Source organism: Neoarius graeffei, chromosome 4, assembly GCF_027579695.1.
Source record: "Neoarius graeffei isolate fNeoGra1 chromosome 4, fNeoGra1.pri, whole genome shotgun sequence".
Lineage (NCBI taxonomy): Eukaryota > Metazoa > Chordata > Actinopteri > Siluriformes > Ariidae > Neoarius > Neoarius graeffei.
In genome coordinates, this window is record NC_083572.1 from 11497541 (window position 1) to 11523370 (window position 25830).

At 42.1% G+C, this 25830-nt stretch overlaps 1 protein-coding gene across 1 annotated transcript in view; it reads right to left on the reverse strand.

The window, feature by feature from the left end:
* Positions 1 to 2498: 2498 nt before the first annotated feature.
* Positions 2499 to 25830, reverse strand: part of cyth4b (cytohesin 4b) — a 42459-nt gene continuing 19127 nt past the window's right edge. Inside the window, exons 5-13 of the mRNA XM_060918827.1 lie at positions 16018 to 16136; positions 15136 to 15216; positions 13956 to 14068; positions 13061 to 13209; positions 12468 to 12579; positions 11343 to 11419; positions 11167 to 11238; positions 8768 to 8922; positions 2499 to 6651 (exon numbers count right to left, since the gene is read on the reverse strand). Of these exons, the coding sequence (XP_060774810.1) occupies positions 6570 to 6651; positions 8768 to 8922; positions 11167 to 11238; positions 11343 to 11419; positions 12468 to 12579; positions 13061 to 13209; positions 13956 to 14068; positions 15136 to 15216; positions 16018 to 16136 (960 nt within the window). The 3' untranslated portion in view covers positions 2499 to 6569. The remainder of the gene's footprint in view (positions 6652 to 8767; positions 8923 to 11166; positions 11239 to 11342; positions 11420 to 12467; positions 12580 to 13060; positions 13210 to 13955; positions 14069 to 15135; positions 15217 to 16017; positions 16137 to 25830) is intronic.

The window sequence follows — 25830 nt, forward strand, 5'->3', positions numbered from 1 at the left end:
TCTTCTTTAACCATTCTTTGGTCGAACGACTTGTGTGCTTAGGGTCATTATCTTGCTGCATGACCCACCTTCTCTTGAGATTCAGTTCATGGACAGATGTCCTGACATTTTCCTTTAGAATTCGCTGGTATAATTCAGAATTCATTGTTCCATCAATGATGGCAAGCCGTTCTGGCCCAGATGCAGCAAAACAGGCCCAAACCATGATACTACCACCACCATGTTTCACAGATGGGATAAGGTTCTTATGCTGGAATGCAGTGTTTTCCTTTCTCCAAACATAACGCTTCTCATTTAAACCAAAAAGTTCTATTTTGGTCTCATGTGTCCACAAAACATTTTTCCAATAGCCTTCTGGCTTATCCACGTGATCTATAGCAAACTGCAGACAAGCAGCAATGTTCTTTTTGGAGAGCAACGGCTTTCTCCTTGCAACCCTGCCATGCACACCATTGTTGTTCAGTGTTCTCCTGATGGCAGACTCATGAACATTAACATTAGCCAATGTGAGAGAGGCCTTCTGTTGCTTAAAAGTTACCCTGGGGTCCTTTGTGACCTCGCCGACTATTACACGCCTTGCTCTTGGAGTGATCTTTGTTGGTCGACCACTCCTGGGGAGGGTAACAATGGTCTTGAATTTCCTCCATTTGTACACAATCTGTCTGACTGTGGATTGGTGGAGTCCAAACTCTTTAGAGATGGTTTTGTAACCTTTTCCAGCCTGATGAGCATCAACAACGCTTTTTCTGAGGTCCTCAGAAATCTCCTTTTTTCATGTCATGATATACTTCCACAAACATGTGTTGTGAAGATCAGACTTTGATAGATCCCTGTTCTTTAAATAAAACAGGGTGCCCACTCACACCTGATTGTCATCCCATTGATTGAAAACACCTGACTCTAATTTCACCTTCAAATTAACTGCTAATCCTAGAGGTTCACATACTTTTGCCACTCTCAGATATTTAATATTGGATCATTTTCCTCAATAAGTAAATGACCAAGTATAATCTTTTTGGCTCATTTTTTTAACCGGGTTCTCTTTATCTACTTTTGGGACTTGTGTGAAAACCTGATGTTGTTTTAGGTCATATTTATGCAGAAATATAGAAAATTCTAAAGGGTTCACAAACTTTCAAGCACCACTGTAAGTTGGAGCAGAGATAAGATGGGTGCGTTTCAGACCTAAAATGGACATGTAGAATATTATACTGTACAAAATGGTTTGAGATTTTACTCCATTGGGAGCATTTGGCAGACACCCATATCTATAATGACTTACATTTTTACCACTGAGCAGTTGAGGGTTCCAGTCCTTGCTCAAGGGCCCAGCAGTGGCAGCTTAGTAGTGCTGGGATTTGAGCTCACAATCTTCCAAGTACTATAGTAGTCCAACATCTTAACCATCTTATTCTGGTCAGAGTCATGGTGAATCGACTGTGCATGAATACACCACTGATGACTCTTCAAACTGTAGGCTGATCTAGAGTCACCAGTCCACCCACTGCCATGTCTTTCAGGAAGTGGGAAGAAGTGGGCGGCGCAGTGGTGTAGTGGTTAGCACTGTCGCCTGACAGCAAGAAAGTTTTGGGTTCAAGCCCAAGATGGGGCCCTTTTTGTGTGGAGTTTGCATGTTCTCCCTGTGTCTGTGTGGGTTTCCTCCGGGTGCTCTGGTTTCCCCCACAGTCCAAAGATATGCGGTTCGGTTAACATGGGGCAGCCATGGCCTGAGGTTGGGCTGAAGTGCCCTTGAGCAACTGCTCCCCGGGTGCTGTAGCATAGCTGCCCATTGCTCTGGGTATGTGTGTGCTCATTGCTCACTTGTGTGTGTTCACTGCTTCAGATGGGTTAAAGGCAGAGGAGAAATTTCATTGTGTGCTTCAGTCTGTGCTTGAGTGTATGTGTGACAAAAGCTTCTTCTTCTTCTTCCAAAACTGGACAACCTAGACAGAACCAGGGACCCTGGAGCTATCAGTCACCATACTGACCTACTTAATCATCATGTAAAAGTGGATTTCCTGTGTCGGGGTATAGGTTTTTGCTTCATTTGAAACCACAAAATTTCAGAAGCACCACAGGATGTTAGCTACACAAACATTGCTTACTTATCCAAGCAACTTTCACAATACAAAAGGTACATTTCGCCAAAATGTTAAATGTTTACGAGGTTCATGTAGTATGAAGCTTATCTCAGCTAAAATAAAGTCCTTGCAGAAATGCTAACATTAAAAAAACACACACAGACACAGACACAGGAACAACTGGTCGCGGCCACAGAGAAGTGCATCATGGCTAAAAATAAAACTGTCGTGAGAATGAGTTTGGGGTGTGTGTGTGTGTGTGAGAGAGAGAATGAAAAGGAACTCAGGTGACACTTCCCCTTTTGTGCAAAACACCAATATCAGATTAGGTGATGCTGTGAAGCATGGTGATGTGTTTTACAAATTCACTTCATTGCATTTTTTGTAGAATCTTTCAAGAACCAGATACTGATTCAGTTAAATAAAACAAAGACTTTAATAATGATGTGATTCACTTAATTAAAAAAAAAAATCACACAAATCAGACCTACATCCTATGTATAGAATTGCACATGTACAGCAAACTTATATTTACAGTATTTACCATTCTTTGTTTAGTGATAAATAATCAAAGTTTTATTCTTTTTATTCAAGCATAATATCCACACAACACATATGGTGTATATTAATATCTACACACACACAAATGCATCTAAAAAAAAATAGAATATCATGAAAAAGTTCATTTCTTTTTGTAATTTAATTCAAAAAGGGAAACTTTCATGTATTCTATATTCATTACAAGAAAAGTAAAATATTTCAAACCTTTTTTATTTTGATGATTATGGCTTGGAGCTCATGAAAATCAGAAATCCAGTATCTCAAATTATTAGAATATTTCCTCAGATCAATCAAAGAAGGATTTACAATCCAGAAATGTCAGATACTTGGTTGGGGCTCCTTCAATCACGAATTACTGCATCAATGCAGCGTGGCATGGAGGTGATCAGCCTGTGGCACTGCTGAGGTGTTATTGAAGCCCAGGTTGCTTTGATAGTGACCTTCAGCTCCTCTGTATTTTTGGGTTGGGTGTTTCTCACCTTCCTCTTGACAATACCCCATCGATTCTCTTTGGGGTTCAGGTCAGGTGAATTGGCTGGCCAATCAAGCACAGTAATATCAGGGTCAGCAAACCATTCGGTTATACTTTTGGCACTGTGGGCAGGTGCTAAGTCCTGCTGGAAAAGGAAATCGCAATCTCCATAAAGTTTGTCAGCGGATGGAAGCATTAAGTGCTCTAAAATCTCCTGGTAGATGGCTGCATTGACTTTGGACTTGATAAAACACGGTGAACAAATATTGGCAGGTGACATGGCACCCCAAATCATCACAGACTGCGGAAACTTCACACTGGACTTCAAACACCTTGGATTCTGTGCCTCTCCACTCTTCCTTCAGACTCTAGGACATTGATTTCCAAAATAAATGCAAAATTTACTGAAAAGAGGACTTTGGACCACTGAGAAACAGTCCAGTTCTTTCTCCACCAGCCTCAGTCCACTCCTTGTAAAGCTCTCCCAAGTTCTTGAATTGACTTTTCTTAACAATCCTCTCAAGGCTGCGCTCATGTCTGTTGCTTGCACACCTTTTCCAGGCAGCCTTTTCAGCAATGACCTTCTGTGGTTTACCCTCCTTGTCGAGGGTGTCGATGATCATTTTCTGGACAACTGTCAAGTCAGCAGTCTTCCCCATGATTGTGGTTGTGTGTTCTGAACTAGACCGAGAGGTACACTGTATTTGTACTCTTTTATCCATCCATTTTCTACTGCTTTTCTGGGTCAGGGTTGCAGGGGTAGCAGCCTAAGTAGAGCCGCCCAGACCTCCCTCTCCCCCGCCACCTCCACCAGCTCTTCCGGGGGAATACCGAGGCGTTCCCAGGCCAGCCGAGAGATGTAATCTCTCCAGCGTGTCCTGGGTCTGCCCCAGGGTCTCTTCCCGGTGGGGCATGCCCAGAGAGCCTCCCTTGGGAGACATCCAGGGGGCATCCTAACAAGGTGCCTGAACCACCTCAACTGACTCCTTTCAATATGGAGGAGTAGCGGTTCTACTCTGAGCCTCTCCCAAATGACCGAGCTTCTCACCCTATTGCTAAGAGCCCGGCCACCCTGCGGAGAAAACTGATTTCAACCGCTTGTATCCATGATCTCATTCTTTCGGTCACTACTGTTTTACTCAAAATGAAATGTTCTCATAATTTTTTAGATTTTTTTTTTTTTGCACCATAGGCCATAATTATCAAAATTAAAATAGAAAAATGCTTGAAGCATTTTATGTTTAATGAGTCTTGAATATATTACATTTTCACTTTCTAAAGTAACTGATGGAAAATATTGAATTTTCACAATATTCTAATTTTTTGAAACATAGAACGTTGTGTGCTGTTATTGTCCCTGCACACTACAGGTTTCATCTACTACAAAACACTGTCCAGGAGCTGTCACCCTTTTCTGAGCTTTACCAAAAAGCTAAAAGCTAGCTGTAGCATGGTTCATGTTGATACAAAATAAAAGCAGTTTATGAGATGTGTAACCATAACAATGCTCATACCAGGCTGAGCTAGTGTCAGCTAACTAACTTGGCTAGTTAGCTATCTAGATTATTATTAGTAGTAACAACAAAGAAGAAATAAAGGATGGCGTTTGGCTTTACTGTTGTTTTGAAGGCAGAAAATCAAGACAAGAATTGAGTGTATGCAGCCATGGTTAAAGGGTGATGTCACAAAGCAAACCACAGTGAATGTCCAAAATGCAGACAAGTTCTTATTTTTTAGTTTCGTTGCAATGTTGGAATATTTTCATTCATGACGTAATTTTATTTATAAGACCTTGCTTTACATGAACATTTTTTCAAGTACACTGTCCTCCAGGTTTGTTTGTTTTTTATGCTTGCCCCCTGAACTTGTGACCTGATTGGCCAGGAAACGTTAAACAATTTTGGAAACGCTTTTTTAAAGTGCTGCTTTTGGCGGCAACTTCCCACTGGATTACCTTTAAAACATGTTTCTTTGGAAAAGAGAAAACGTGTGAAAGCACCCTAAGAATTGTTTTTACTTTTTCAGTTATCAAACACCTTGATGTCAAATGATATCTCTCAATGATTCCACCATTCTTTCCAAATATAAATTGCAGAAATTGTTCATACATTTTAACCGACTGAGCCGGTGACTTAAGTCCAAAAGTTTCGTCAATATTTACGCGTGGAAATTTATGCCGATTCAGAGTATGCAGTTTTCCGGTTAGTTTGTTTAACGAATCAACTGATGAACTAATTCGGTCATATTGTACGTATGTATTTAATATTGGCCTCAATTCTTGGCATTCCATTTTGTAAGCGTATTTACAGCTTAAAACATAAATTTCAGCTTGGGCACAACTGAAACACCACTATTTTCGGCAAATTCCGCCCCATGTGTATAACTCCTGAAGAGCCCTTAAATCGATAGTTCTATCTCAGATCTGAAAACCGACGTGTGCAATCTCCGTATTAAATCCTCACTGAGTCCGGCTCTGAGAGACGACATCGGTTCTACTCTGTGTGTTTAGAGCCTACTCCACGTGTTATGGTTTGAAAATCTCTACAACTATACCATCACACCTATTTACATTGATTTGCTCAGAATTTGATTTTTAATCCAGAGCAACAGACAAGTAATATGATATCCAAACATCAAACCAGAAAGTGAGCTGATGTTAAGTGTTGGAGGATTCATCAGATTTCAGATTAGCTTGTGTGTAGAAAGAGAAAAAAAACCCACTTCCGACACTGACTGTCTCACTGAAGAGGCTTCATTTCCCACAAGGAAAACACTCTTTTCAAAATGTCCAGCTTTGGCTATTATTACACAATTCCCTAAGACGCCGTGCAGGTCCATGAGACCAATAAAATATAAGTACATGAATAATACTTAGATTTCAAAACTGCCTCCTCAAGGCTTTAAATGACCTCTTTAAGCCTAGGTCACAACCGGACGTACGATTTTTTGGCCGTGCGATTTTTGGCGTTTCCCAAATCGCTGCGTTTTTTTTTGTTCGTGGAGAAAGACGCACGTTGGCCGTAAGTTTGTCTTGCAACCTGAAAAAAACGTAAGCGCCCGTAGAGTTTGTTTGACATGACAAAGAACCTCTGCGGCCAGTCTACGGCTCGAAAATCAGCACGTCACACGCGCGCCTCCGTGCGTTTCTTGCACGTAGACCGGCCGTAGGAGCACGTACGGCCGGTTGTGACCGAGGCATTAGGCAATTTCAAACAGATTGTAAATAACACAGGCTGAAGGTCTTTTAAAAAGGACTTCTACAAACTACTGTGTTGGGTTTTTTTCCATAGAAACAGCAGAGACGAAAAGGACTGTTTCTCTTCACTTCCTGTTTGATTATACACAGTGATGTCAGTAATGTGAGTAAACTTTCAGTCCAATCATTCTGCTTCTGCTCCATGCAGACTGCAGTGTGTGTCATTTCTCACTCCATATCCCATGGTGCTCTGCTGTAATCAATCCTGTGGTGTTTGCTTGATGACTTTCTTCTTTCTCACGGAGACTAGGTCATAAAATGGATCCTTTGTGATGCTGGCCCTGTGGAACAGATCAATGTACCATTATTTCACTCATTAAAGCTATAGCAGAGCCAAAATGACAAACAGCAAAATGATTTTCACACAAGTGTAGTTTTCAGCTGAAGCAAAAACCCTAAGGATGCTATTTACGTCACCATTAACCAAGGCTAGCAAGTTAGCTAGCTACCATGTACCTCGCTTAAAAATATAACAAATAGCAATATTTTCCTCAGATGTGTTGGTAAATGACTAAAAAAGGACAGATACCATTGAAATTGCACTTAGCAAATCACTACCAAAGCTAAACTTCCATAGATATATCGAGAAACATTTGCATTGTGTCACAACTCATGAACTTGACTGAGCTAGTTAGCATGTAGCTCGGTAAAAACGTGAGAAAAGTGAATATTTTCCTCAGAGGTGCTGGTGAATTATTAAGAAATGGCTGCATATGATAAAATTACATTTAGCAAACACCAACACTAATATATTAGCGTACACTAATAGGTTTTTATTATTCAGTAAAGTTTTTCTGCACCTTACTATGCACTGTGAATAAGCTAACGAATCATCAAGGTTAGCAATACATGGCAGCTAGCTAATAGCATCAGGATTATCAATATTTTCCTCATATTTGTTGGTACATTATGAAGTAAATACTTGTGTAATAAAAATTTGACTATAATTCCTGAACAATCAACAAACCAAATGTTCACATGTAACCAGAATAATTAGAGTAATGTAGGTAGTTTCTTGAGCATAAACAAGCTAACAAGCAAGGCTAGCAATGCACTGTGAGCTAACAGCATCAGGAATGTCAATATTTTCCTCAGATTTGTTGGTAAATTACTATGAAAATGCTCCATACAACTAAAATACAACCAGTTAGCGAATAACCAACAAATGCCAACACTGTCACAAATCATGAACAATTTGAACTCCTGAAGTTATGAATACCACAAGGAACAGCCAATGGAGGACTTCTGGAAATACACTGAACACAGCCCCATTTCTTCACTAATAACTTTTGATAAATGTTAAAACTAGAAGGGCAATTGGTAGAGTGCATTACCTCCGCCAAGTCACATATTCTGATTTACATCAAAATCTATTCACTTGTTCCTTGGCCCATGGCCCACCTTTCCTCCAAATTTTATCAAAATACGTTCACTACTTTTTGAGTTACGTTGGGAAATGGCAAAAATATCCTGAATCCACATCCACATCAAAATCTAATCAATTGTTCCTTGGCCCATGGTCCACCTTTCCTCCAAATTTCATCAATTTGCTATTTTTTGAGTTACGTCAGGAACAGTCAAACAAACAAATGGAGGTGAAAACAACCTCTTCCAACAAAGTTGAGAGGTGATAAAACAGTTCTTAGATGTCTCTAACTTTTTTGGACTTTTGTATCACCTTCTAATCAGAAGCACTTTTGGGTAGTTATATGCTAAGCATAAGCCAGTTAATAACCAAAGCTTTTTAACTAGCTTGAATGTACATAGCTATCTAAATGTATCAGTATCAATATTTTCATCAGATGTGATGGTAAATTACTAAGGCCCTGGTCACACTACATCACTATTCGCGATGGGTTTGCAAATACTTGGTGATGAAAATTTGGTAGCATCGCCACCAATCGTGCAGTGCACAGTGAATATTCTCAGAGTTTCATGGGTTGTTTTTTGGTGTCTCCCCACTTCGTGAAGGGCCAAAAACATTGCGGAAAATATCATTGCATGCATTCAAATTTGGTGGGGATGTTTTTGTCGGCAAACTAAGCAGCGAATATTTGCAGATGGGTTTGGGAATACTTCCCAAAGCTCGGAGAAGCATCACCACCAAGCGCCTCATTTTCATCAATAACCCATCACAAAGCATCGTAAGCTGTAATGTGACCAGAGCCTAAAAGAAAGCTACATATAATGAAAAGCATACACTATAAATCACCAACAAATCAAGCTTTCATAGATATATTAAAGTGTCAACTTTGTATCACAACTCATGAACAGTTTCAAATTTTGCAGCCATAAATACCACAAAAGAGCAATTGAAATGGAGTCTTCTGTTAAACACAGTGATAACAATTTAAAGGTCGCGTTGGCATAAGACTATAAATAGAGGTACTGTGAGACCTGATAGCTTCGATCCAGTCATCCCTCTCTTCAGCTGTTGAAGCACATATCGTGTAGCTCTGATGTTTCCCCTCCACCACCCTGCCGTCTGTCTCAGTCTTGCATGCTTTGATCTTCTGTCCCTTACTGTTGGGGTTATACAGCTCCAGACAGTACTGCAAACATATGCATATACAAATACAGAGTTCGAAAATTACTGTTTTTTAATAAATAATAAATTATGCAATAATCCAAACAGCCAGTCATGTGGTAGCATTTCATACAATTTACAGAGGCATGAAAATACAGGTCTAGATCCCTCATATCAACCATCAGAATGTGGAAAAAAACATCATTTTTGTGACTTTGACCATGGCTTGTTGTTTATACCAGAAAGGCTCATTTGAGTCATTCAAAAACTGCTGATCTTCTGATATTAATCACACAACAAGCTCTACACTTTGCACAGAATGGTGCGGAAAAAAATAACACCACCCACTGAGCAGCAGGTAAGTAGGTACATCATTGCAGGATATGCCTTGTTGATCCTTGTCTACATATCAACGAAAGCATCTTGTTTACAGTAACTCAAATCTTTCCAACCATGGTGAGTAGAGAAGCACAACAACAAACCATGAGGCTGATTGGCTATAACAGCAGAAGACCACATCAGGTTCCAATCCTGTCGGCCAAGAACAGGAATCTGAGGCTACAGTAAGCACAGACTAAACAATATTCAACTGTATTCAAATATTCAACTGTCCAGTTTAGGCGAATCTGTTGATTGCAAAATAATCCACTTCGTTGAAGGTCGCAGTAACTCTGCTTTACCTCAGGCTGCACCACACTACTCAGGTGTTTTATTTTCCGATAACTTATTGGCTCATAGCAATCTGTCCGAGATGACAGTGTCACTGTGGCAGCGGGGGCGTGGCCAAGTGTCGGTCTGTGAATGGAGGGTGGAGTCAGGGAAGGTAAGTGGTGGAATCATTGCACCTAATGGGAATTAACCTGTTTTTGTGTGTCTTCCCCATCTGGGCAGGTGCGTCCCCAAATTAATAAGACAGCAGCGATTGCGGCCTGCCCGAGGCCCAAGACCAAAAAGGGGGTGAGACAGTTCCTGGGGCTGGCTGGCTACTATCGTAGGTTTATACCTAATTATTCAGACGTCACCAGCCCGCTGACTGATCTTACTAAAAAGGGAGCACCAGATCCGGTCCAGTGGACGGAGCAATGCCAGCGGGCTTTCTCCGAGGTGAAGGCTGCACTGTGTGGGGGGCCACTGTTACACTCCCCTGACTTTTCTCTCCCCTTTATTTTGCAGACGGACACGTCAGACAGAGGGCTGGAGGCTGTTCTGTCCCAGGAGGTGGGGGGAGGACCACCCAGTGCTGTACATCAGCCGGAAGCTGTCGGTCTGCAAGGGCAGGTACAGCACGATCGAAAAGGAGTGCCTCGCCATCAAATGGGTGGTCCTCGCCCTCCGCGACTACCTGCTGGGGCGCCCTTTCACCCTCTGTTCAGACCACGCGCCCCTGCAGTGGCTCCACCGCATGAAGAATGCCAACGCGCGGATCACCTGTTGGTATCTGGCACTCCAGCCATTTCAGTTCAAGGTGGTCCACAGGCCGGGGGCGCAGATGGTCGTGGTGGATTTCCTCTCCCGTCAAGGGGGGGGGGGGGGGGGGGGGGGGGGGGAGTTGGCTACAGGCCGGACAGCTCCCCGGCCTGAGTCGGGCGGTGGGGGTATGTGGCAGCGTGGGCGTGGCCAAGCATTGGTCTGTGAATGGAGGGCGGAGTCAGGGAAGGTAAGTGGTGGAATCATTGCACCTGATGGGAATTAACCTGTGTTTGTGTGTCTTCCCCAGTGACTGCACCCTTTAAAAGGAGAGGAGAGCAGAGAAAGGGAGCTCTCTCTCCCCAACCAGAACACTTGTGTGTGCGCGTACGTGGCTGGGAATTTGAGAAAGGCTGAAAAGCAAAAAAAAATAGTTTGTTGAGAGCTCAGTTCTGGCCTGCCGTGCTTCTGTGCTCCACCCACCTGGTCAAATACCACAGTCACTGTTTGCAGAATAATTGCGAAGGATTTAAATTTTTTTTTCCCCGTGGTGCAATTACAGGAGACTTGCGTGCAAAAAATTGACACAAACAATTATTCATAGATCTGAAAAGTTTAAACATAAACGGTGTGCTTTCCCCATACACACGCACACACACGAAATACAGTTATGCAATAACTATAGTTCCTCCACAAAGCAGAGCCATCACTAGTTTCCTGAGCCTACAGTCTTCACTCTGCAAAGTGCATTCAATTACTCATTGATGAATCATCAATTAATCAGAGATGATGTCTGTATTTTGCATGACCGCAAAGATGTTCCTCTAAGGTCACTCTTACTTCCAATTAACTGTGAGCTCACCGGTTTGCGTGTGTAGATGACTTCTCTGACACAGAGGTTCTCTAGAGGAATGATCCCTCTCGGTTCTTTGTCCTACAAGCCAAACATTCGGTGAGTTTTCTGGAGTTCATGAAGATTATGATAATGAGGATAAAAGCTCACATTGCAGTACCAGACATAAAAGAATATTTACTCACTGTGGTGTATTCAAAGTAGTAGAGACAGTTATCAGTCAAGATAAACCATCTCCTCTTCCATGTCTTCACTCTTCCTCCTGCAGGAAGTACACAATTATACTCATCCTGAAGTGTTTAATTCATGACCAATAATATAATGACAATAACATGACCAATCAGATTCAAGAATTCAGTAGCACTGTAATAAGCATAATACATTCTTGTAAACGGTACTTTCTTTACCCTTACTAAACTGGGGTGTGTTTCCCAAAAGCCTCTTAACTCTAATGTTGTGTTCACACTTATACCGGTACGAAAGTGGTATAACTGTATCGATACAAAGTATACCGGTACAGTTTAGTGCATCTGTCCACACTAGCGAGAAATGTTTGCGGTTTTCTTTCACGGTAGTTGAAATGCGCGTGCGCGAAATGTTTCTGTGGTTACCGAGTAACATCCTTCCGAGAATATGGCGGATGAAACAATGTGTGTGCGCTTTTTGTTGTCAATGTACAGTCTGTATTTCTGGTGGTCATTTATTCAGTCAAATCGTATAAAACGCGCGAGGCAGTTCTCCCCCCTCACTTTCTCCCTCTTTCCTTCTCTTCCCCTCCCTTTTCCCCTCTTCCTCCTTTCTTCCTCCCTCTTTCCCCCTCCCTCCCTCCCCCCCTCCCCCCTTTCTTTGCTCCATGTAGCTCCACGGTCGTTTTGAGCCATTTTACAGCTGGAAAGCACGGGCGTATTGTATTGTATGGATAACCCGGAAGACATAGGAATGGTTCATTGCACTTGCGCATTATATTTATATCGATCCAGAACCGCTTCATCTGTCCACACTACAGCGAAGCGCTACAGTACCGATACTGTACCGGTACGAAACCCATACATTTGTGGGTTTCGTACTGATACAGTTATACCGCTACAGTACCGGTATAGTTGCTAGTGTGGACAGGTGTTGCGGTACGAAAGTAGTTTCATATCGGTACAAAATCCCTAGTGTGGACAGAGTATAAGAGCATCTTAACTAGGAGAGAGTGTGTTCATTGTGCTGCTCGCTCTACCATTTAACGATGATCTTTGTGCTGTGATGCTTTTGGGAAATTCAGGCCTGTTTAATCAGTGAAGTAAAAGCCAAATGTAAATCACCCAGTTTGAGAAGCCAGCCTTCCCGGTCAGGGTTGAAGAATGTGTGCGTCAGATCGTTCCCATCATCCTCTGGGATTTTGAACGGCTCGTTCCGTATGCTCTCATACAGTTTCTGTGGAGAGAGGTTACAGAAAAGAGGAACACATGAGGGCATGGAGAAACTTTCTGACGCCACAGTTTCATTCTGATACTTAATCTACATGCTCATTGAGAACTTCACTCTGAAAATATCAAGATCTTGTTTTTAAAATGAAAATAAAAAAGAGACACTAATATGCTGTTTGTGTCTAAAATGATTCAAATAAAGAAAATGCCAAGTCTAGTACTGTATTTTGTCAATTTATGTGGTGTGTGGCAGCTTGGTGTAAGAAATTCCATGCAGACGAACATGGAAGAACATGTGAAACCCTGCATAGACAACAATCAGAGTTTAGGATCGAAACTGTTAATCGGTATTTGTGACCGTCTTTTGTTATCCGTCATTCCTTACTGTTTCCTCATTGAATCATTTTCATTTCCGTATTTCTTTTATGTGCAAGTTATTTGTGGCCTGTCATGTCTGAGTGTGGTTAGCTAATTGGATTGGCTCTGACCGTGAGAAGCTCATTGGGAAGATCTTCGCCGTTGTTGATGCCTCTGTTCATACTGATGAAGCGCTCCAGTGTGGTCTTGTCCTTCACATTGGGGTTGTGCAAGCTGGTGTTCAGCATTATGATGGCAAATGAGAGGATGTAACAGGTGTCTGAAAATAGATTACATACATTTATGATCCTTTTTTTTTTTTTGCTTTTGTATGCGATACAAAGTCTATGGCAAAATGGATGTTGGGATCATTTGTGAGCTTTTATTGTCACTCATATTCCTTATAAAATGAATATAAAAGAGCCATTTTCTTCTGTCCAAAGCCAGAGGTGCATTTGTGAGGCTAAAAAAGACCTGGAGATCCAACAACATATCAAGAAGAACTAAACTGAAGCTGTTCAAGACACTAGTGATACCAGTCCTTTTATACAGTTGCGAGACCTGGAAGATGACCAAAGAAGACAACAGAACAGTAGACGTGTTTCAAAATAAATGCCTAAGACAGATTTAGCGAATTAGATGGGAACAGCACATCACCACTGACGAGCTCTTGGAAAAGGCCAACATGAGGGCATTGAGCATGGAAGTGAGGCGAAGGAGATGGAAAATGATTGGCCACATCCTGAGGCAAGAAAAGAATCACATCATGAGCATAGCATTGATGTGGGCACCGGAGGGAAAAAGGAAGAGAGGTCGATCAAAGACAACATGGCGGCGTACAGTAGAAAGAGAGCGAAAGGAAGCAGGCTGGAGATCATGGGATGAGGCATGGGTGACCGCTGCAAACAGGATTGAATGGAGGAAATCTGAGGAGGACTTATGTGCCAGTAAGTGCAAAGAAGATAGGTAACTGGTAACATATTCCTTATAAAATGAATATAAAAGAGCCTTGTTTTTTTTTTTTACCAGTGGACTGGAAGACATCTAGATTGCATTCACAGTAGCGAGTGGCAAAAGCTTCCATCATACGGTCGATCTTTTGTGCCTCACCAGGAAGGCGGAAACTCCACAGGAACTGTCTGAGAGATCGAGAATAATTTGATAAGTTTTGTAAGTACTTCTAAAGTTTAGGCTGTAAATCAGCACATTAAAGGAACAGTCCACCGTACTTCCATAATGAAATATGCTCTTATCTGAATTGAGACGAGCTGCTCCGTACCTCTCCGAGCTTTGCGCGACCTCCCAGTCAGTCAGACGCAGTCAGACACGCTGTCACTCCTGTTAGCAATGTAGCTAGGCTCAGTATGGCCAATGGTATTTTTTGGGGCTGTAGTTAGATGCGACCAAACTCTTCCGCGTTTTTCCTGTTTACATAGGTTTATATGACCAGTGATATGAAACAAGTTCAGTTACACAAATTGAAACGTGGCGATTTTCTATGCTATGGAAAGTCCGCACTATAATGACAGGCGTACTAACACCTTCTGCGCGCTTCGGCAGCGCATTGATATCTGAGCTCCGTATCAATGTGCTGCCGAAGTGCACAGAAGGTGTTAGTACGCCTGTCATTATAGTGCGGACTTTCCATAGCATAGAAAATCGCCACGTTTCAATTTGTGTAACTGAACTTGTTTCATATCACTGGTCATATAAACCTATGTAAACAGGAAAAACGTGGAAGAGTTTGGTCGCATCTAACTACAGCCCCAAAAAATACCATTGGCCATGCTGAGCCTAGCTACATTGCTAACAGGAGTGACAGCGCGTCTGGCTGACTGGGAGGTCGCGCAAAGCTCGGAGAGGTACGGAGCAGCTCGTCTCAATTCAGATAAGAGCATATTTCATTATGGAAGTACGGTGGACTGTTCCTTTAATATTGTCAATGTTCTACAAGTAAAATGTTGGCGTATTGCTGAGGTATGAGGTGTCTAAAGTATGAAAAACTTTGGGATGTACTGATATTGGAAAATAATCTGTTTCTGTGTGGTAACAGTAACTCTGCTTTTTCCAGTAGTTGAATATTTTCCTATGACAACATGCCTTGTCATCTTTTATTCTTCTTACCACAACAATTTGCCAGTACTAACACTTTATTATAAAATGTATTTAACAAACATGTTTAAATGATTAAAAATCTGATCCTAACCTCAGAGCCTGGACAAGGTTGAGGTCAGAAAACTCATGAATTTCCACAAACGCTTTTAGGATCTGGAGATGCATCTCCTCTCTGTGGAGGTGAAAGAGAGTTTACGTCATACAAACCATATTGTGCATATCAGAAATCAAGCCATCGAACTCAATGTTCATAAAAAAAAACCCTAAAATATTTACGCAATCAGAAACTTGTCATTAGTTATCACAAAATTTCCCAATGTTTCATCTGTTCTTAGAGATGTGATGCTAATGTAGCTAACAAGTAATGGAAAGCAGATTGCAATATAGTACTGCTTTGAGAATGGAAAAATATAGATCAACATTTTATCAAAACAATCACTTGTCTAAATTTCATATGAAGCAAGCACTATATAAAAAGGGCAAGTATTTACAACAAAGATCAACGTCCAACTTGTTAGCAAACTTAGCCTTGGAGTGCCAAGGCTAAACTTACACACACACACACACACACACACACACACACACACACACACACACACACACACACATATCTTGGCAAATCAAATACATTTGGGGGAAAATATGTAAAATTTCATTTATTGCCAAGTTACTATTGTGGTTACACCTGGGGTCAGGAAGTTGTAGATATACTTTTATAGATTTGGAAAAGGATGATGATGACTGACAGTAACAGACCTTATTATATCAAATATTTCTTAAATATACAACTCTTTCTCCATTATTTCACATCCAAGACTGATATTAAACAACTATAGGAATTGCAGTATTTATAGTGTGTTACTTTGATGGTAGAGGTTGGCATGGCTACAGGTTCTACCAGGAAACATGTTAAAAGCATACTACGTGTGCCTTTCTAGTGATTTCTGTAATTAACAAAAAGCTGATGCATTACCTTTCTCCCAGGAAGTCCCCTATAGCAGTCTTATTGAGACCTTCTTCTTTATACAGGAACTCAGCAATGCTCTGGGGCTTCCACTCCAGCAGGTTATTTTCTACCAGGTAATTGACACCCTGCAATAATAGACACATGAACCTGTTGTTAAATGGAAATGATGTTATACAACCAAAATAATGATGTTGTAACATCTGAACAATTTGTCTTTCTCTCTGTGCTCTTGCTCTATCTTGTTAACAAGTTAAAAAAAAAAGTATTTTTGGCTCCTTGATTGAACTGGATTCCACCTGACTTGTAAAAGGTTAAACCAAAATGACTACATACTGATTATAACCACCTTGTCACGTTTACACTTCATGATGATACCCCAAAGCATAAAATGGCTCATTGATCTTACAACCCCGATTCCAAAAAAGTTGGGACAAAGTACAAATTGTAAATAAAAACGGAATGCAATGATGTGGAAGTTTCAGAATTCCATATTTTATTCAGAATAGAACTAGGATGACATATCAAATGTTTAAACTGAGAAAATGTATCATTTAAAGAGAAAAATTAGGTGATTTTAAATTTCATGACAACAACACATCTCAAAAAAGTTGGGACAAGGCCATGTTTCCCACTGTGAGACATCCCCTTTTCTCTTTACAACAGTCTGTAAACGCCTGGGGACTGAGGAGACAAGTTGCTCAAGTTTAGGGATAGGAATGTTAACCCATTCTTGTCTAATGTAGGATTCTAGTTGCTCAACTGTCTTAGGTCTTTTTTGTCGTATCTTCCGTTTTATGATGCGCCAAATGTTTTCTATGGGTGAAAGATCTGGACTGCAGGCTGGCCAGTTCAGTACCCGGACCCTTCTTCTACTAGCCTGGGCCCGCCCATCCTAAGCGTGACGCAACACGAGGGCCTGTTGCGAGCTTAGTCTGGCCAGGCAAGCTATCTACAGCTCTTCCAAGCTCCAGAAAAACCGGGAACCAATCAACTTTGAGCATCTCCAATGGCCCTGGGTAGAGGAGTGTTCAAGGCACTGACGTAGTAGAACTGCGACCGGAAGCCATAAATTGTTTACAGAATCTATGCCAGAAGCGCCTCATTCACGCTTCCGCATAGATGCTGTATTGAAAGCATTCAACGGGAAGTTCTCATTGAAAACGGAGCAAAGAGCAGCCCTGGAGGTATTTATTGAAAGGAAGGACGTTTTCGCCTTGCTCCCGACTGGCTTCGGTAAGAGTTTAATCTACCAGTTAGCCCCGTAGCGTCGCATACGTCAGAGGAAAGAGTGATGTGATTGGTTTAAGCTTCATCACAGCCTTTTCTGGCTTCGACCAGTAGCAAACTGAGGCATTTCAGGGAGGCGGGTCAACCACGGGCTCTGGGAAACGGTTGGGCTTAATATCTTGGCCAGACTAATAGCTCGTAGAGCTTTGTCGTGTTAGCCAGACTATTCTTCTATGCAGCCATGATGCTGTAATTGATGCAGTATGTGGTTTGGCATTGTCATGTTGGAAAATGCAAGGTCTTCCCTGAAAGAGACGTCATCTGGATGGGAGCATATGTTGCTCTAGAACCTGGATATACCTTTCAGCATTGATGGTGTCTTTCCAGATGTGTAAGCTGCCCATGCCACACACACTAATGCAACCCCATACCATCAGAGATGCAGGCTTCTGAACTGAGCGCTGATAACAACTTGGGTCGTCCTTCTCCTCTTTAGTCTGAATGACACAGCGTCCCTGATTTCCATAAAGAACTTCAAATTTTGATTTGTCTGACCACAGAACAGTTTTCCACTTGCCACAGTCCATTTTAAATGAGCCTTGGCCCAGAGAAAACGTCTGCTCTTCTGGATCGTGTTTAGATACGGCTTCTTCTTTGAACTATAGAGTTTTAGCTGGCAACGGCGGATGGCACGGTGAATTGTGTTCACAGATAATGTTCTCTGGAAATATTCCTGAGCCCATTTTGTGATTTCCAATACAGAAGCATGCCTGTATGTGATGCAGTGCCGTCTAAGGGCCCGAAGATCACAGGCACCCAGTATGGTTTTCCGGCCTTGACCCTTATGCACAGAGATTCTTCCAGATTCTTTGAATCTTTTGATGATATTATGCACTGTAGATGATATGTTCAAACTCTTTACAATTTTACACTGTCGAACTCCTTTCTGATATTGCTCCACTATTTGTCAGTGCAGAATTAGGGGGATTGGTGATCCTCTTCCCATCTTTACTTCTGAGAGCTGCTGCCACTCCAAGATGCTCTTTTTATACCCAGTCATGTTAATGACCTATTGCCAATTGACCTAATGAGTTGCAATTTGGTCCTCCAGCTGTTCCTTTTTTGTACCTTTAACTTTTCCAGCCTCTTATTGCCCCTGTCCCAACTTTTTTGAGATGTGTTGCTGTCATAAAATTTCAAATGAGCCAATATTTGGCATGAAATTTCAAAATGTCTCACTTTCGACATTTGATATGTTGTCCATGTTCTATTGTGAATACAATATCAGTTTTTGAGATTTGTAAATTATTGCATTCCATTTTTATTTACAATTTATACTTTGTCCCAACTTTTTTGGAATCGGGGTTGTACTTGCAGAGGCCTGAGTTTAAATATTAATGACTAAATAAATGACTATCGCCACATAAAACCAATGTCAGATGTGGAGGTGCATCCATGTCCTCAGAAGTCCAGAGACCCAAAGTGTAAAATGTAAGATAAGTCCAGTGTCCCAAGCTGTATAGTTCAAGTCAACTGCAGAGTACCAAGCCATCAAGTCAAGTTGAGTCCAGAGTGCCAAGTTGTCGAGTCTGAGTCAAGTTCAGAGTCCCAAACCTTTGAGAAAAGTTAAGTCTAGAATCCCAAGCTGTCAAGTCTCAATTGAGTCTCAAGTTGTAGAGTCAGAGTCAAGTTCAGAGTACTAAGCTATAAAGTCTAGGACAAATCTATGATTGCAAGTGGTAACACCAATTCAAGTCTGGAGTCCCAAGCTGTCAAGTTTGAGTTGACTCAAGCATCCCAAGCCACAAGAGGCTGTATTAAGTCAAGTCTCAAGTCATAGAGTCTATGTTAAGATTCAAGTCTGGGTCAAGTCCATAGGTCCATCTGGTAGTCAAGTTGAATCTACAGATCCACAAAAAGGGCAGCACATTGTTTCTTACTGTCTGAAGCAGATGCTGTATGATTTGGAACTCATGTGGTTGCTGAGATTAGTGCTGTGATTTGCTCTAAATCCAGACTGGTGCAGACTTAAAACTGAGTGGCTTGAAAGAAATGACTTGAGTTGGTTGTCAACCATAGAGTCCAAGATTTTGCTCAGCAAGGTAATTTGGAGATTAGGCAGTAATTATTTCAAATCATCTCAGTCACCTTCTTTATGTAAAGGAGTCACATGGGCCAATTTCCAGATACTTGGAAAGATTAAAAATGTGCGCCAACTGTTCTGTGAAAATTGGAGCTGACAGTCTCAAAAAAAAAAAGGATCTATTTTGAAACCGAGCAACATGGTTTGTGGTACACACACAATCATTATCGATAAGGAGGGCCCCTGAATATATTCCTTTTCCAATAATTGGCAGGCTATAGGAAAATGTTTATTGAAGTGAAGGCTAATGTCCTTCTGCTTGGAAATCAATCAGAAGGGAATTAGTGGTTTTGTTTTTGTTTGCATTTACTGATTTCCAAAATTCTGCAGGATTTGAATAAGAGCTAGTAATTCAATCTAAGTAATAATCATATTTACAGCATGTTGGCCTAGTGGTTAGGGTGTCTGCCTCTCGACCAGGAAATCATGAGTTCTACTCGTGGTCAGGTCAAACCAAAGACCATTATCAAAATGGTACCTTCTGGGGAGACATGCTACAATACAGATGCAAGTAGGGAATCAAACTCTTATGGTTACCAGAAGACTCCCCCCCCCCCCCACTGTAACCCCAGCTATGTAATTGGCAAGAGGTCGAGGGCTATGGAAATGGAGATTGGCACCACCCAATGCATTAAGTGCCTGGTTAGTACTAGGACAGGACACTGTCTGGGAAGATCAGGTCCTGGCACGGGAGGGACTTTGAATAATTACATTTAGTTTTTCCCTGTGATAACCTGGTGACTTGTCCAGGGTGTACCCCACCTCTCACCCATAGTTAGCTGGGATAGGCTCCAGCTTGCCTGCGACCCTGTAGAATAGGATAAGCGGTTACAAATAATGGATGGATGGATATTTAGGTTTTTTTCACAGCTGATTTATTTCTGTGATTGAGGAGACTGTGAGATTGGGTTGCGCATGTGCATTCTGTGCTACGCACTTCCTGGTTCCCGAGTAGTTTGCGACGAGTCTTTTTTCCACGAGTGTTGGCATTAATTACTAATCTTTTTTCTACAAATAATTTTCCAGTATCCTCTTAATTTTTTATTGTACTTTCGCTTTCCTTTTTGTACTTTCCACTTTTGCTTTCCTTTTTCTCTTTTTTTTGGAAGAACGCCGAGACCGGAAGTTCCTCCTGCGTAAAGACCATAAGCGGAGGCCATCCTCATCGGATCTGCTTTAATATCAACAGATCTTCAATTAAGGTACATGAATCCTTTCATCATGGCACACCTTCAGCCTGTTCAGTGTGCTGAGTGCAGGATGTTTAGTCATTCTTCCTCTGTCGCTAGTGATAGCTTTATTTGTGATAAGTGCAGATTAGTTAGCTCTCTGACGGAGAAGATTATAGTGTTAGAAGTGTGTATCCAGGCTTTAGAGAAGGTCAGTGAGAATGAGAACAGTGTAGTCTCTGTAGGGGAAAGTCTGGATGCCCTAGGTGGAATTAGTAATCCCCCAACTCTGGCATTCGAGCCCTTACAGCAGGGCGAATGGGTGACAACTTGGCGGCATAAGCATAGAGCCAAAGCTACCGCTGAGGCTCACCCACGGGAGCACCACTCCTCTCCGCGTCACGTGTCAAACAGGTTTGCTCTCCTTAGTGATGCACCCGCTGAGAAACCTGAAAGAGCTCTGGTTATAGGGAACTCCATCATACGGCACGTGAAATTAGCTCAGCCTTTAGGGGCATCAGCAGCTTTAGTCAGGTGTATACCGGGAGCCAGGGTGCCGGATATAGCAGGTACGGTAATCTTAGGGTCCTAGGCAAGCACAAGTTCTCAAAGATAGTTATCCATGCAGGAGCTAATGATATACACCTTTTGTCAGTCTGAGGTTACTAAGAGTAACTTTGTAGAGGTGTTTAAATTAGCTAAGGCAATGTCCGATGCTGTAGTATGCTCTGGCCCCATCCCAATGCAGCATGGTGATGTAGCTTACAGCAGGTTATGGTCGCTGAACTGCTGGTTGTCCAGGTAGTGCTCTGAAAACAGTGTGGGCTTTATAGGTAATTGGACTAATTTTGAGGGCACTGCTGGCCTGTTAGGGCAGGACGGTATCCATCCCACTCAGGAAGGTGCTGCTCTCATTTCCTGCAGCATAGGTCATAGTCTCAGAACAGGCCTAGTTAATTTCTGACAATCCAGAGCCAAGGCCAGGGAGCAGACGAACAGGCTAAACCGACTATCTGCTAGCTGCACAGAGTCGTCACTCAGGGTCCACTACATTGAGACTGTGTCTGTTCCCCGAGCTCAACAAAAAAGTCAAAATATTCAGAGAGTTTGTTCCAATAACCTAATCAATATAAAATTAGATCATACTGACTGTATAGCTGCTGCTAGCACCTTTGATCTAAAGGTGGGGCTATTAAATATTAGATCTCTTACATCTAAAGCGCTAATGGTTAATGAACTCATTACTGATCAGGAGTTTAATGTACTTTGTTTAACTGAAACATAGATTAAGCCAAATGAATATATAGCATTAAATGAAGCTAGTCCTCCTGGATACAGTTATATACACCAGCCTCGTCTAACTGGTAGAGGAGGAGGCATCGTGGTTATTTATAATGATTATCTAGGTGTAACACAAAAACCTGGTTATAAATTTAATACATTTGAAGTTCTTCATACTAATATAATGTATGTAGCCTCGAAAAATAGGTCTAACCCAGTTAATTCCATTACTTATTATTTACAGGCCCCCGGGGCCATATTCTGAGTTTCTTTCTGAATTTGCAGATTCTCTCAGATCTGGTTATTTCCTTAGACAAAGCTTTAGTTGTCGGAGATTTTATTATTCACTTCGATAACCCAGAAGACCCTTTGAAAACAGTGTTTGTGTCCATTTTAGATTCAGTAGGGATTAATCAGAATGTCATAGGACCGACCCATAATGGTGGTCACACCCTCGATCTAATACTAACACTCGGGTTAAACATAGAAAATATAGTCATACTTCCACAGTCTAGAAGTTCTCAGATCATTATCTCATCTCATTCAAAATATGTCTGAGTAATAATATAGGCACCTCACCACACTACTGTATTAAACATACATTCATGTCAACTACTGCACAGAGCTTTATAAATGATCTCCCAGAATTATCAACTTTGATTGGGTCACTGTCAGCCCCCGCAGAACTTGATCAGGCAACTGAATGCTTAGAGTCAACGTTCCGCCATACTTTAGATAATGTAGCTCCTCTTAAATGGAAAATGGTCAGAGACAAAAACATTAGCACCCTGGTATAATGATGACACTCGCACTTTAAAACAGACCACTCGAAAATTGGAACGTAAATGGCGTCAAACAAAATTGGTAGCGTTCAAATTAGCGTGGAAGGAGAGCTTCCTGAAGTATAGAAAAGCTCTTCGTGCTGCTAGATCAACATATCTCTCCTCCCTAATAGAAGATAACAAAAATAATCCTAGATTCCTATTTAATACTGTAGCAAAATTAACCAGGAATAAGTCCACTATCGACACATGCACACCTATAGTATGTAGTAGCAACAATTTCTTGAATTTTTTTAATGACAAAATTGAGAATATCCGACAAAAAATTCAAACTACTAATTTATGCTGTCCAAGACGGCACCACGGACGGTTGACTCGGTACTTTGCTTTCTCGTACTTTCTACGTTTTTGTGTATTTGTTGTGTTTTTTGCGCTTCTTCTCTGGTCACATACTCCAGAGAAGAACTCAAACATTGGAATAACCACCAGTAAAGTTTTTTCATCAGTTTTCATCGATCTGGAAAGTTTTCAAGAGCTACTTGTTGGAGGAGAAGCAGCTCTCTATGGTCTCCGCCGAGGACGCCGGAGACACCGGGGGAAGCGAGCTGGCGCGCTCATCAGGCTGAAGCAGCAGGGGTTTCGCACTGCACTCCCGTCTATTCACCTGGCTAACGTCCACTCTCTGGCCAACAAAATAGACGAACTGCTGCTCCTCAACATAATCAACACGGATTTTAACAGATCTGCTGCCTCGTGCTTCACCGAAACCTGGCTCGGTGAGCACATCCCGGACACTTCTCTCCACCTGCCTGGATTTCACCTGCACCGAGTGGACCGTGAAACGGAGCTCACGGGGAAAATGAGGGGAGGCGGAGTCTGCTTTTACATTAACGAAGGTTGGTGTACTGATGTCACGGTTCTAAATAAATCATGCAGTCCTCATCTGGAGACATTATTCATAAACTGCAAACCGTTTTATGCTCCGCGAGAGTTTTCCTCGTTTATTCTGGTTGGAGTCTACATCCCTCAGGCTTGTGTTACTGAGGCGTTACAACACCTGGCTGACCAGATAAACAACGTGGAGAGAAAACACCCGGACTCTTTGCTCATTGTTTTGGGGGACTTTAACAGAGCAAACCTCAGCCACGAACTGCCAAAATATAAAACAGCACATTAAGTGTCCCACCAGGGACACAAACACTCTGGACCATTGTTACACTGTTTTAAAGGACTCATACCACTCTGTCCCCTGTGCAGCCTTGGGACTATCTGATCACTGCATTGTTCATCTTATCCCGACCTACAGGCAGAAGCTGAAATCTGCTAAGCCTGTGGTAAAGATGGTGAGGAGATGGTCCGATGAGGCCAAAGTGGAACTACCGGTACAAGCCTGCTTTGACTGCACTGATTGGAGTGTTTATGAGGCTGCAGCTTCAGACCTGCATGAAATGACTGATACTGTGACATCTTACATCAGTTTTTGTGAGGACGTGTGTGTGCCCACCAAGACCTTCTGCACATACAACAACAAACAACCCTGGTTCACTACAAAACTCGGGCAGCTTCGCCAGGCCAAGGAGGAGACCTACAGAAGTGGGGACAGAGTCCTGTACAAACAGGCCAGAAACACACTGACGAAAGAGGTGAAAGCAGCTAAGAGGAGCTACACTGAAAGGATCAAAAACAGCCTTTCAGCCAACGATCCGGCGTCAGTCAGTACGTTTACATGCACGTCCAAATCGAGCTGCTGTTGGTAATCGAGCAAAGGGTCCCAGCAGGGGTGCCAGAGAAATCCAATCCTACATGCACAAGTGAAATCGGGCTATTGTGCAAGGTGCATTGTGCACCCGAGCCACACGTGGCGCTACATGCCCCATCGTGTTGGTACACTTCCGGTTGTCGTCATGAAAAAGAGCTATAGTGTTGCCAGATACTGCTGACGTTTTCCAGCCCAAAACATGTTCAGATCCGCTAAAATGCACTTAAAACCCCCAATCTGGCAACACTAGCAGTTCCGTGTTCAAGCTGTTAGGCTTGCTCTAACAGACTATGGCTACAAACTGTCCGGCGCAGACCACTGTTTTGTAAGACAACTTATTTTGCACAATAATATTTTTCTAAAGTCCATTTTTTGCTTACAATTTAACTTATGTCTTAATAAACACACAAAAAGTTCAATTGTTTTGTTTTTATTGACATTATATATATATATATATATATATATATATACACACACACACACATATATATATATATATTACACACACACACACACAAATACAATGACTTGTTTATGTACACAATTCACAGCTATGCAACAGCTGTACAGATGTATTTGGTGATACAGTAAGTGAGCTAAATTTTAACAGTGCAAACAATGCCACAAAAAGAAAAGATTCATACCGTTGTCATGCCGACCGAGGCTGTTGTGTTTCCCGCTTGTGGTCTCGTCACTCGTCACTTCCGGAAGTAGCTCGACAAGTAGCTCGATAGGGTATACATGCACAAAGTAGCTCGGCAGAAATCGCATAAACTAGGTCGTGTAGCTCGATTCCGAGAAATCAAGTTCGGTTCAATTTCAGCTGAATTAAGGTGTATACATGGCATTTTGAACTTCGATTTCAGTCGAGCAACGGCAGAAATTCGATTCTCTCTATGTGCATGTAAACATAGTGAGTGTGGAGAGGCCTGAAGAACAATCACCAACTACAGGAGACCATCCCCCAACACTGCAATGAACCATCAACTGGCTGATGAGTTGAATGTGTTTTACTGCAGATTTGACACATTCACACCTCTCCCCAGACATTAAAGACTCATTTACACCCCCTGCTATTCTGCCTCCTCTCACCTCTGACCCCACACCAGCACTCAAGATCTGTGAAGAGGATGTTTGTCAGCTTTTTCGCAGACGAAAGATCAGGAAGGCACCCAGCCCAGATGGTGTGTCACCCTCCTGTCTGAAGATCTGTGCTGATCAGCTGGCCCCCATCTTCACCCAGATCTTCAATAGATCCCTGGAGCTGTGTGAAGTCCCCTCATGCTTCAAACGCTCCACAATAATCCCGGTTCCCAAGAAAACCACCATCACAGGACTGAATGACTACAGGCCTGTTGCCCTCACATCTGTAGTCATGAAGTCCTTTGAGAGACTGGTGTTGTCACACCTGAAGGTCATCACAGATCCCCTGCTGGACCCCCTGCAGTTTGCCTACCG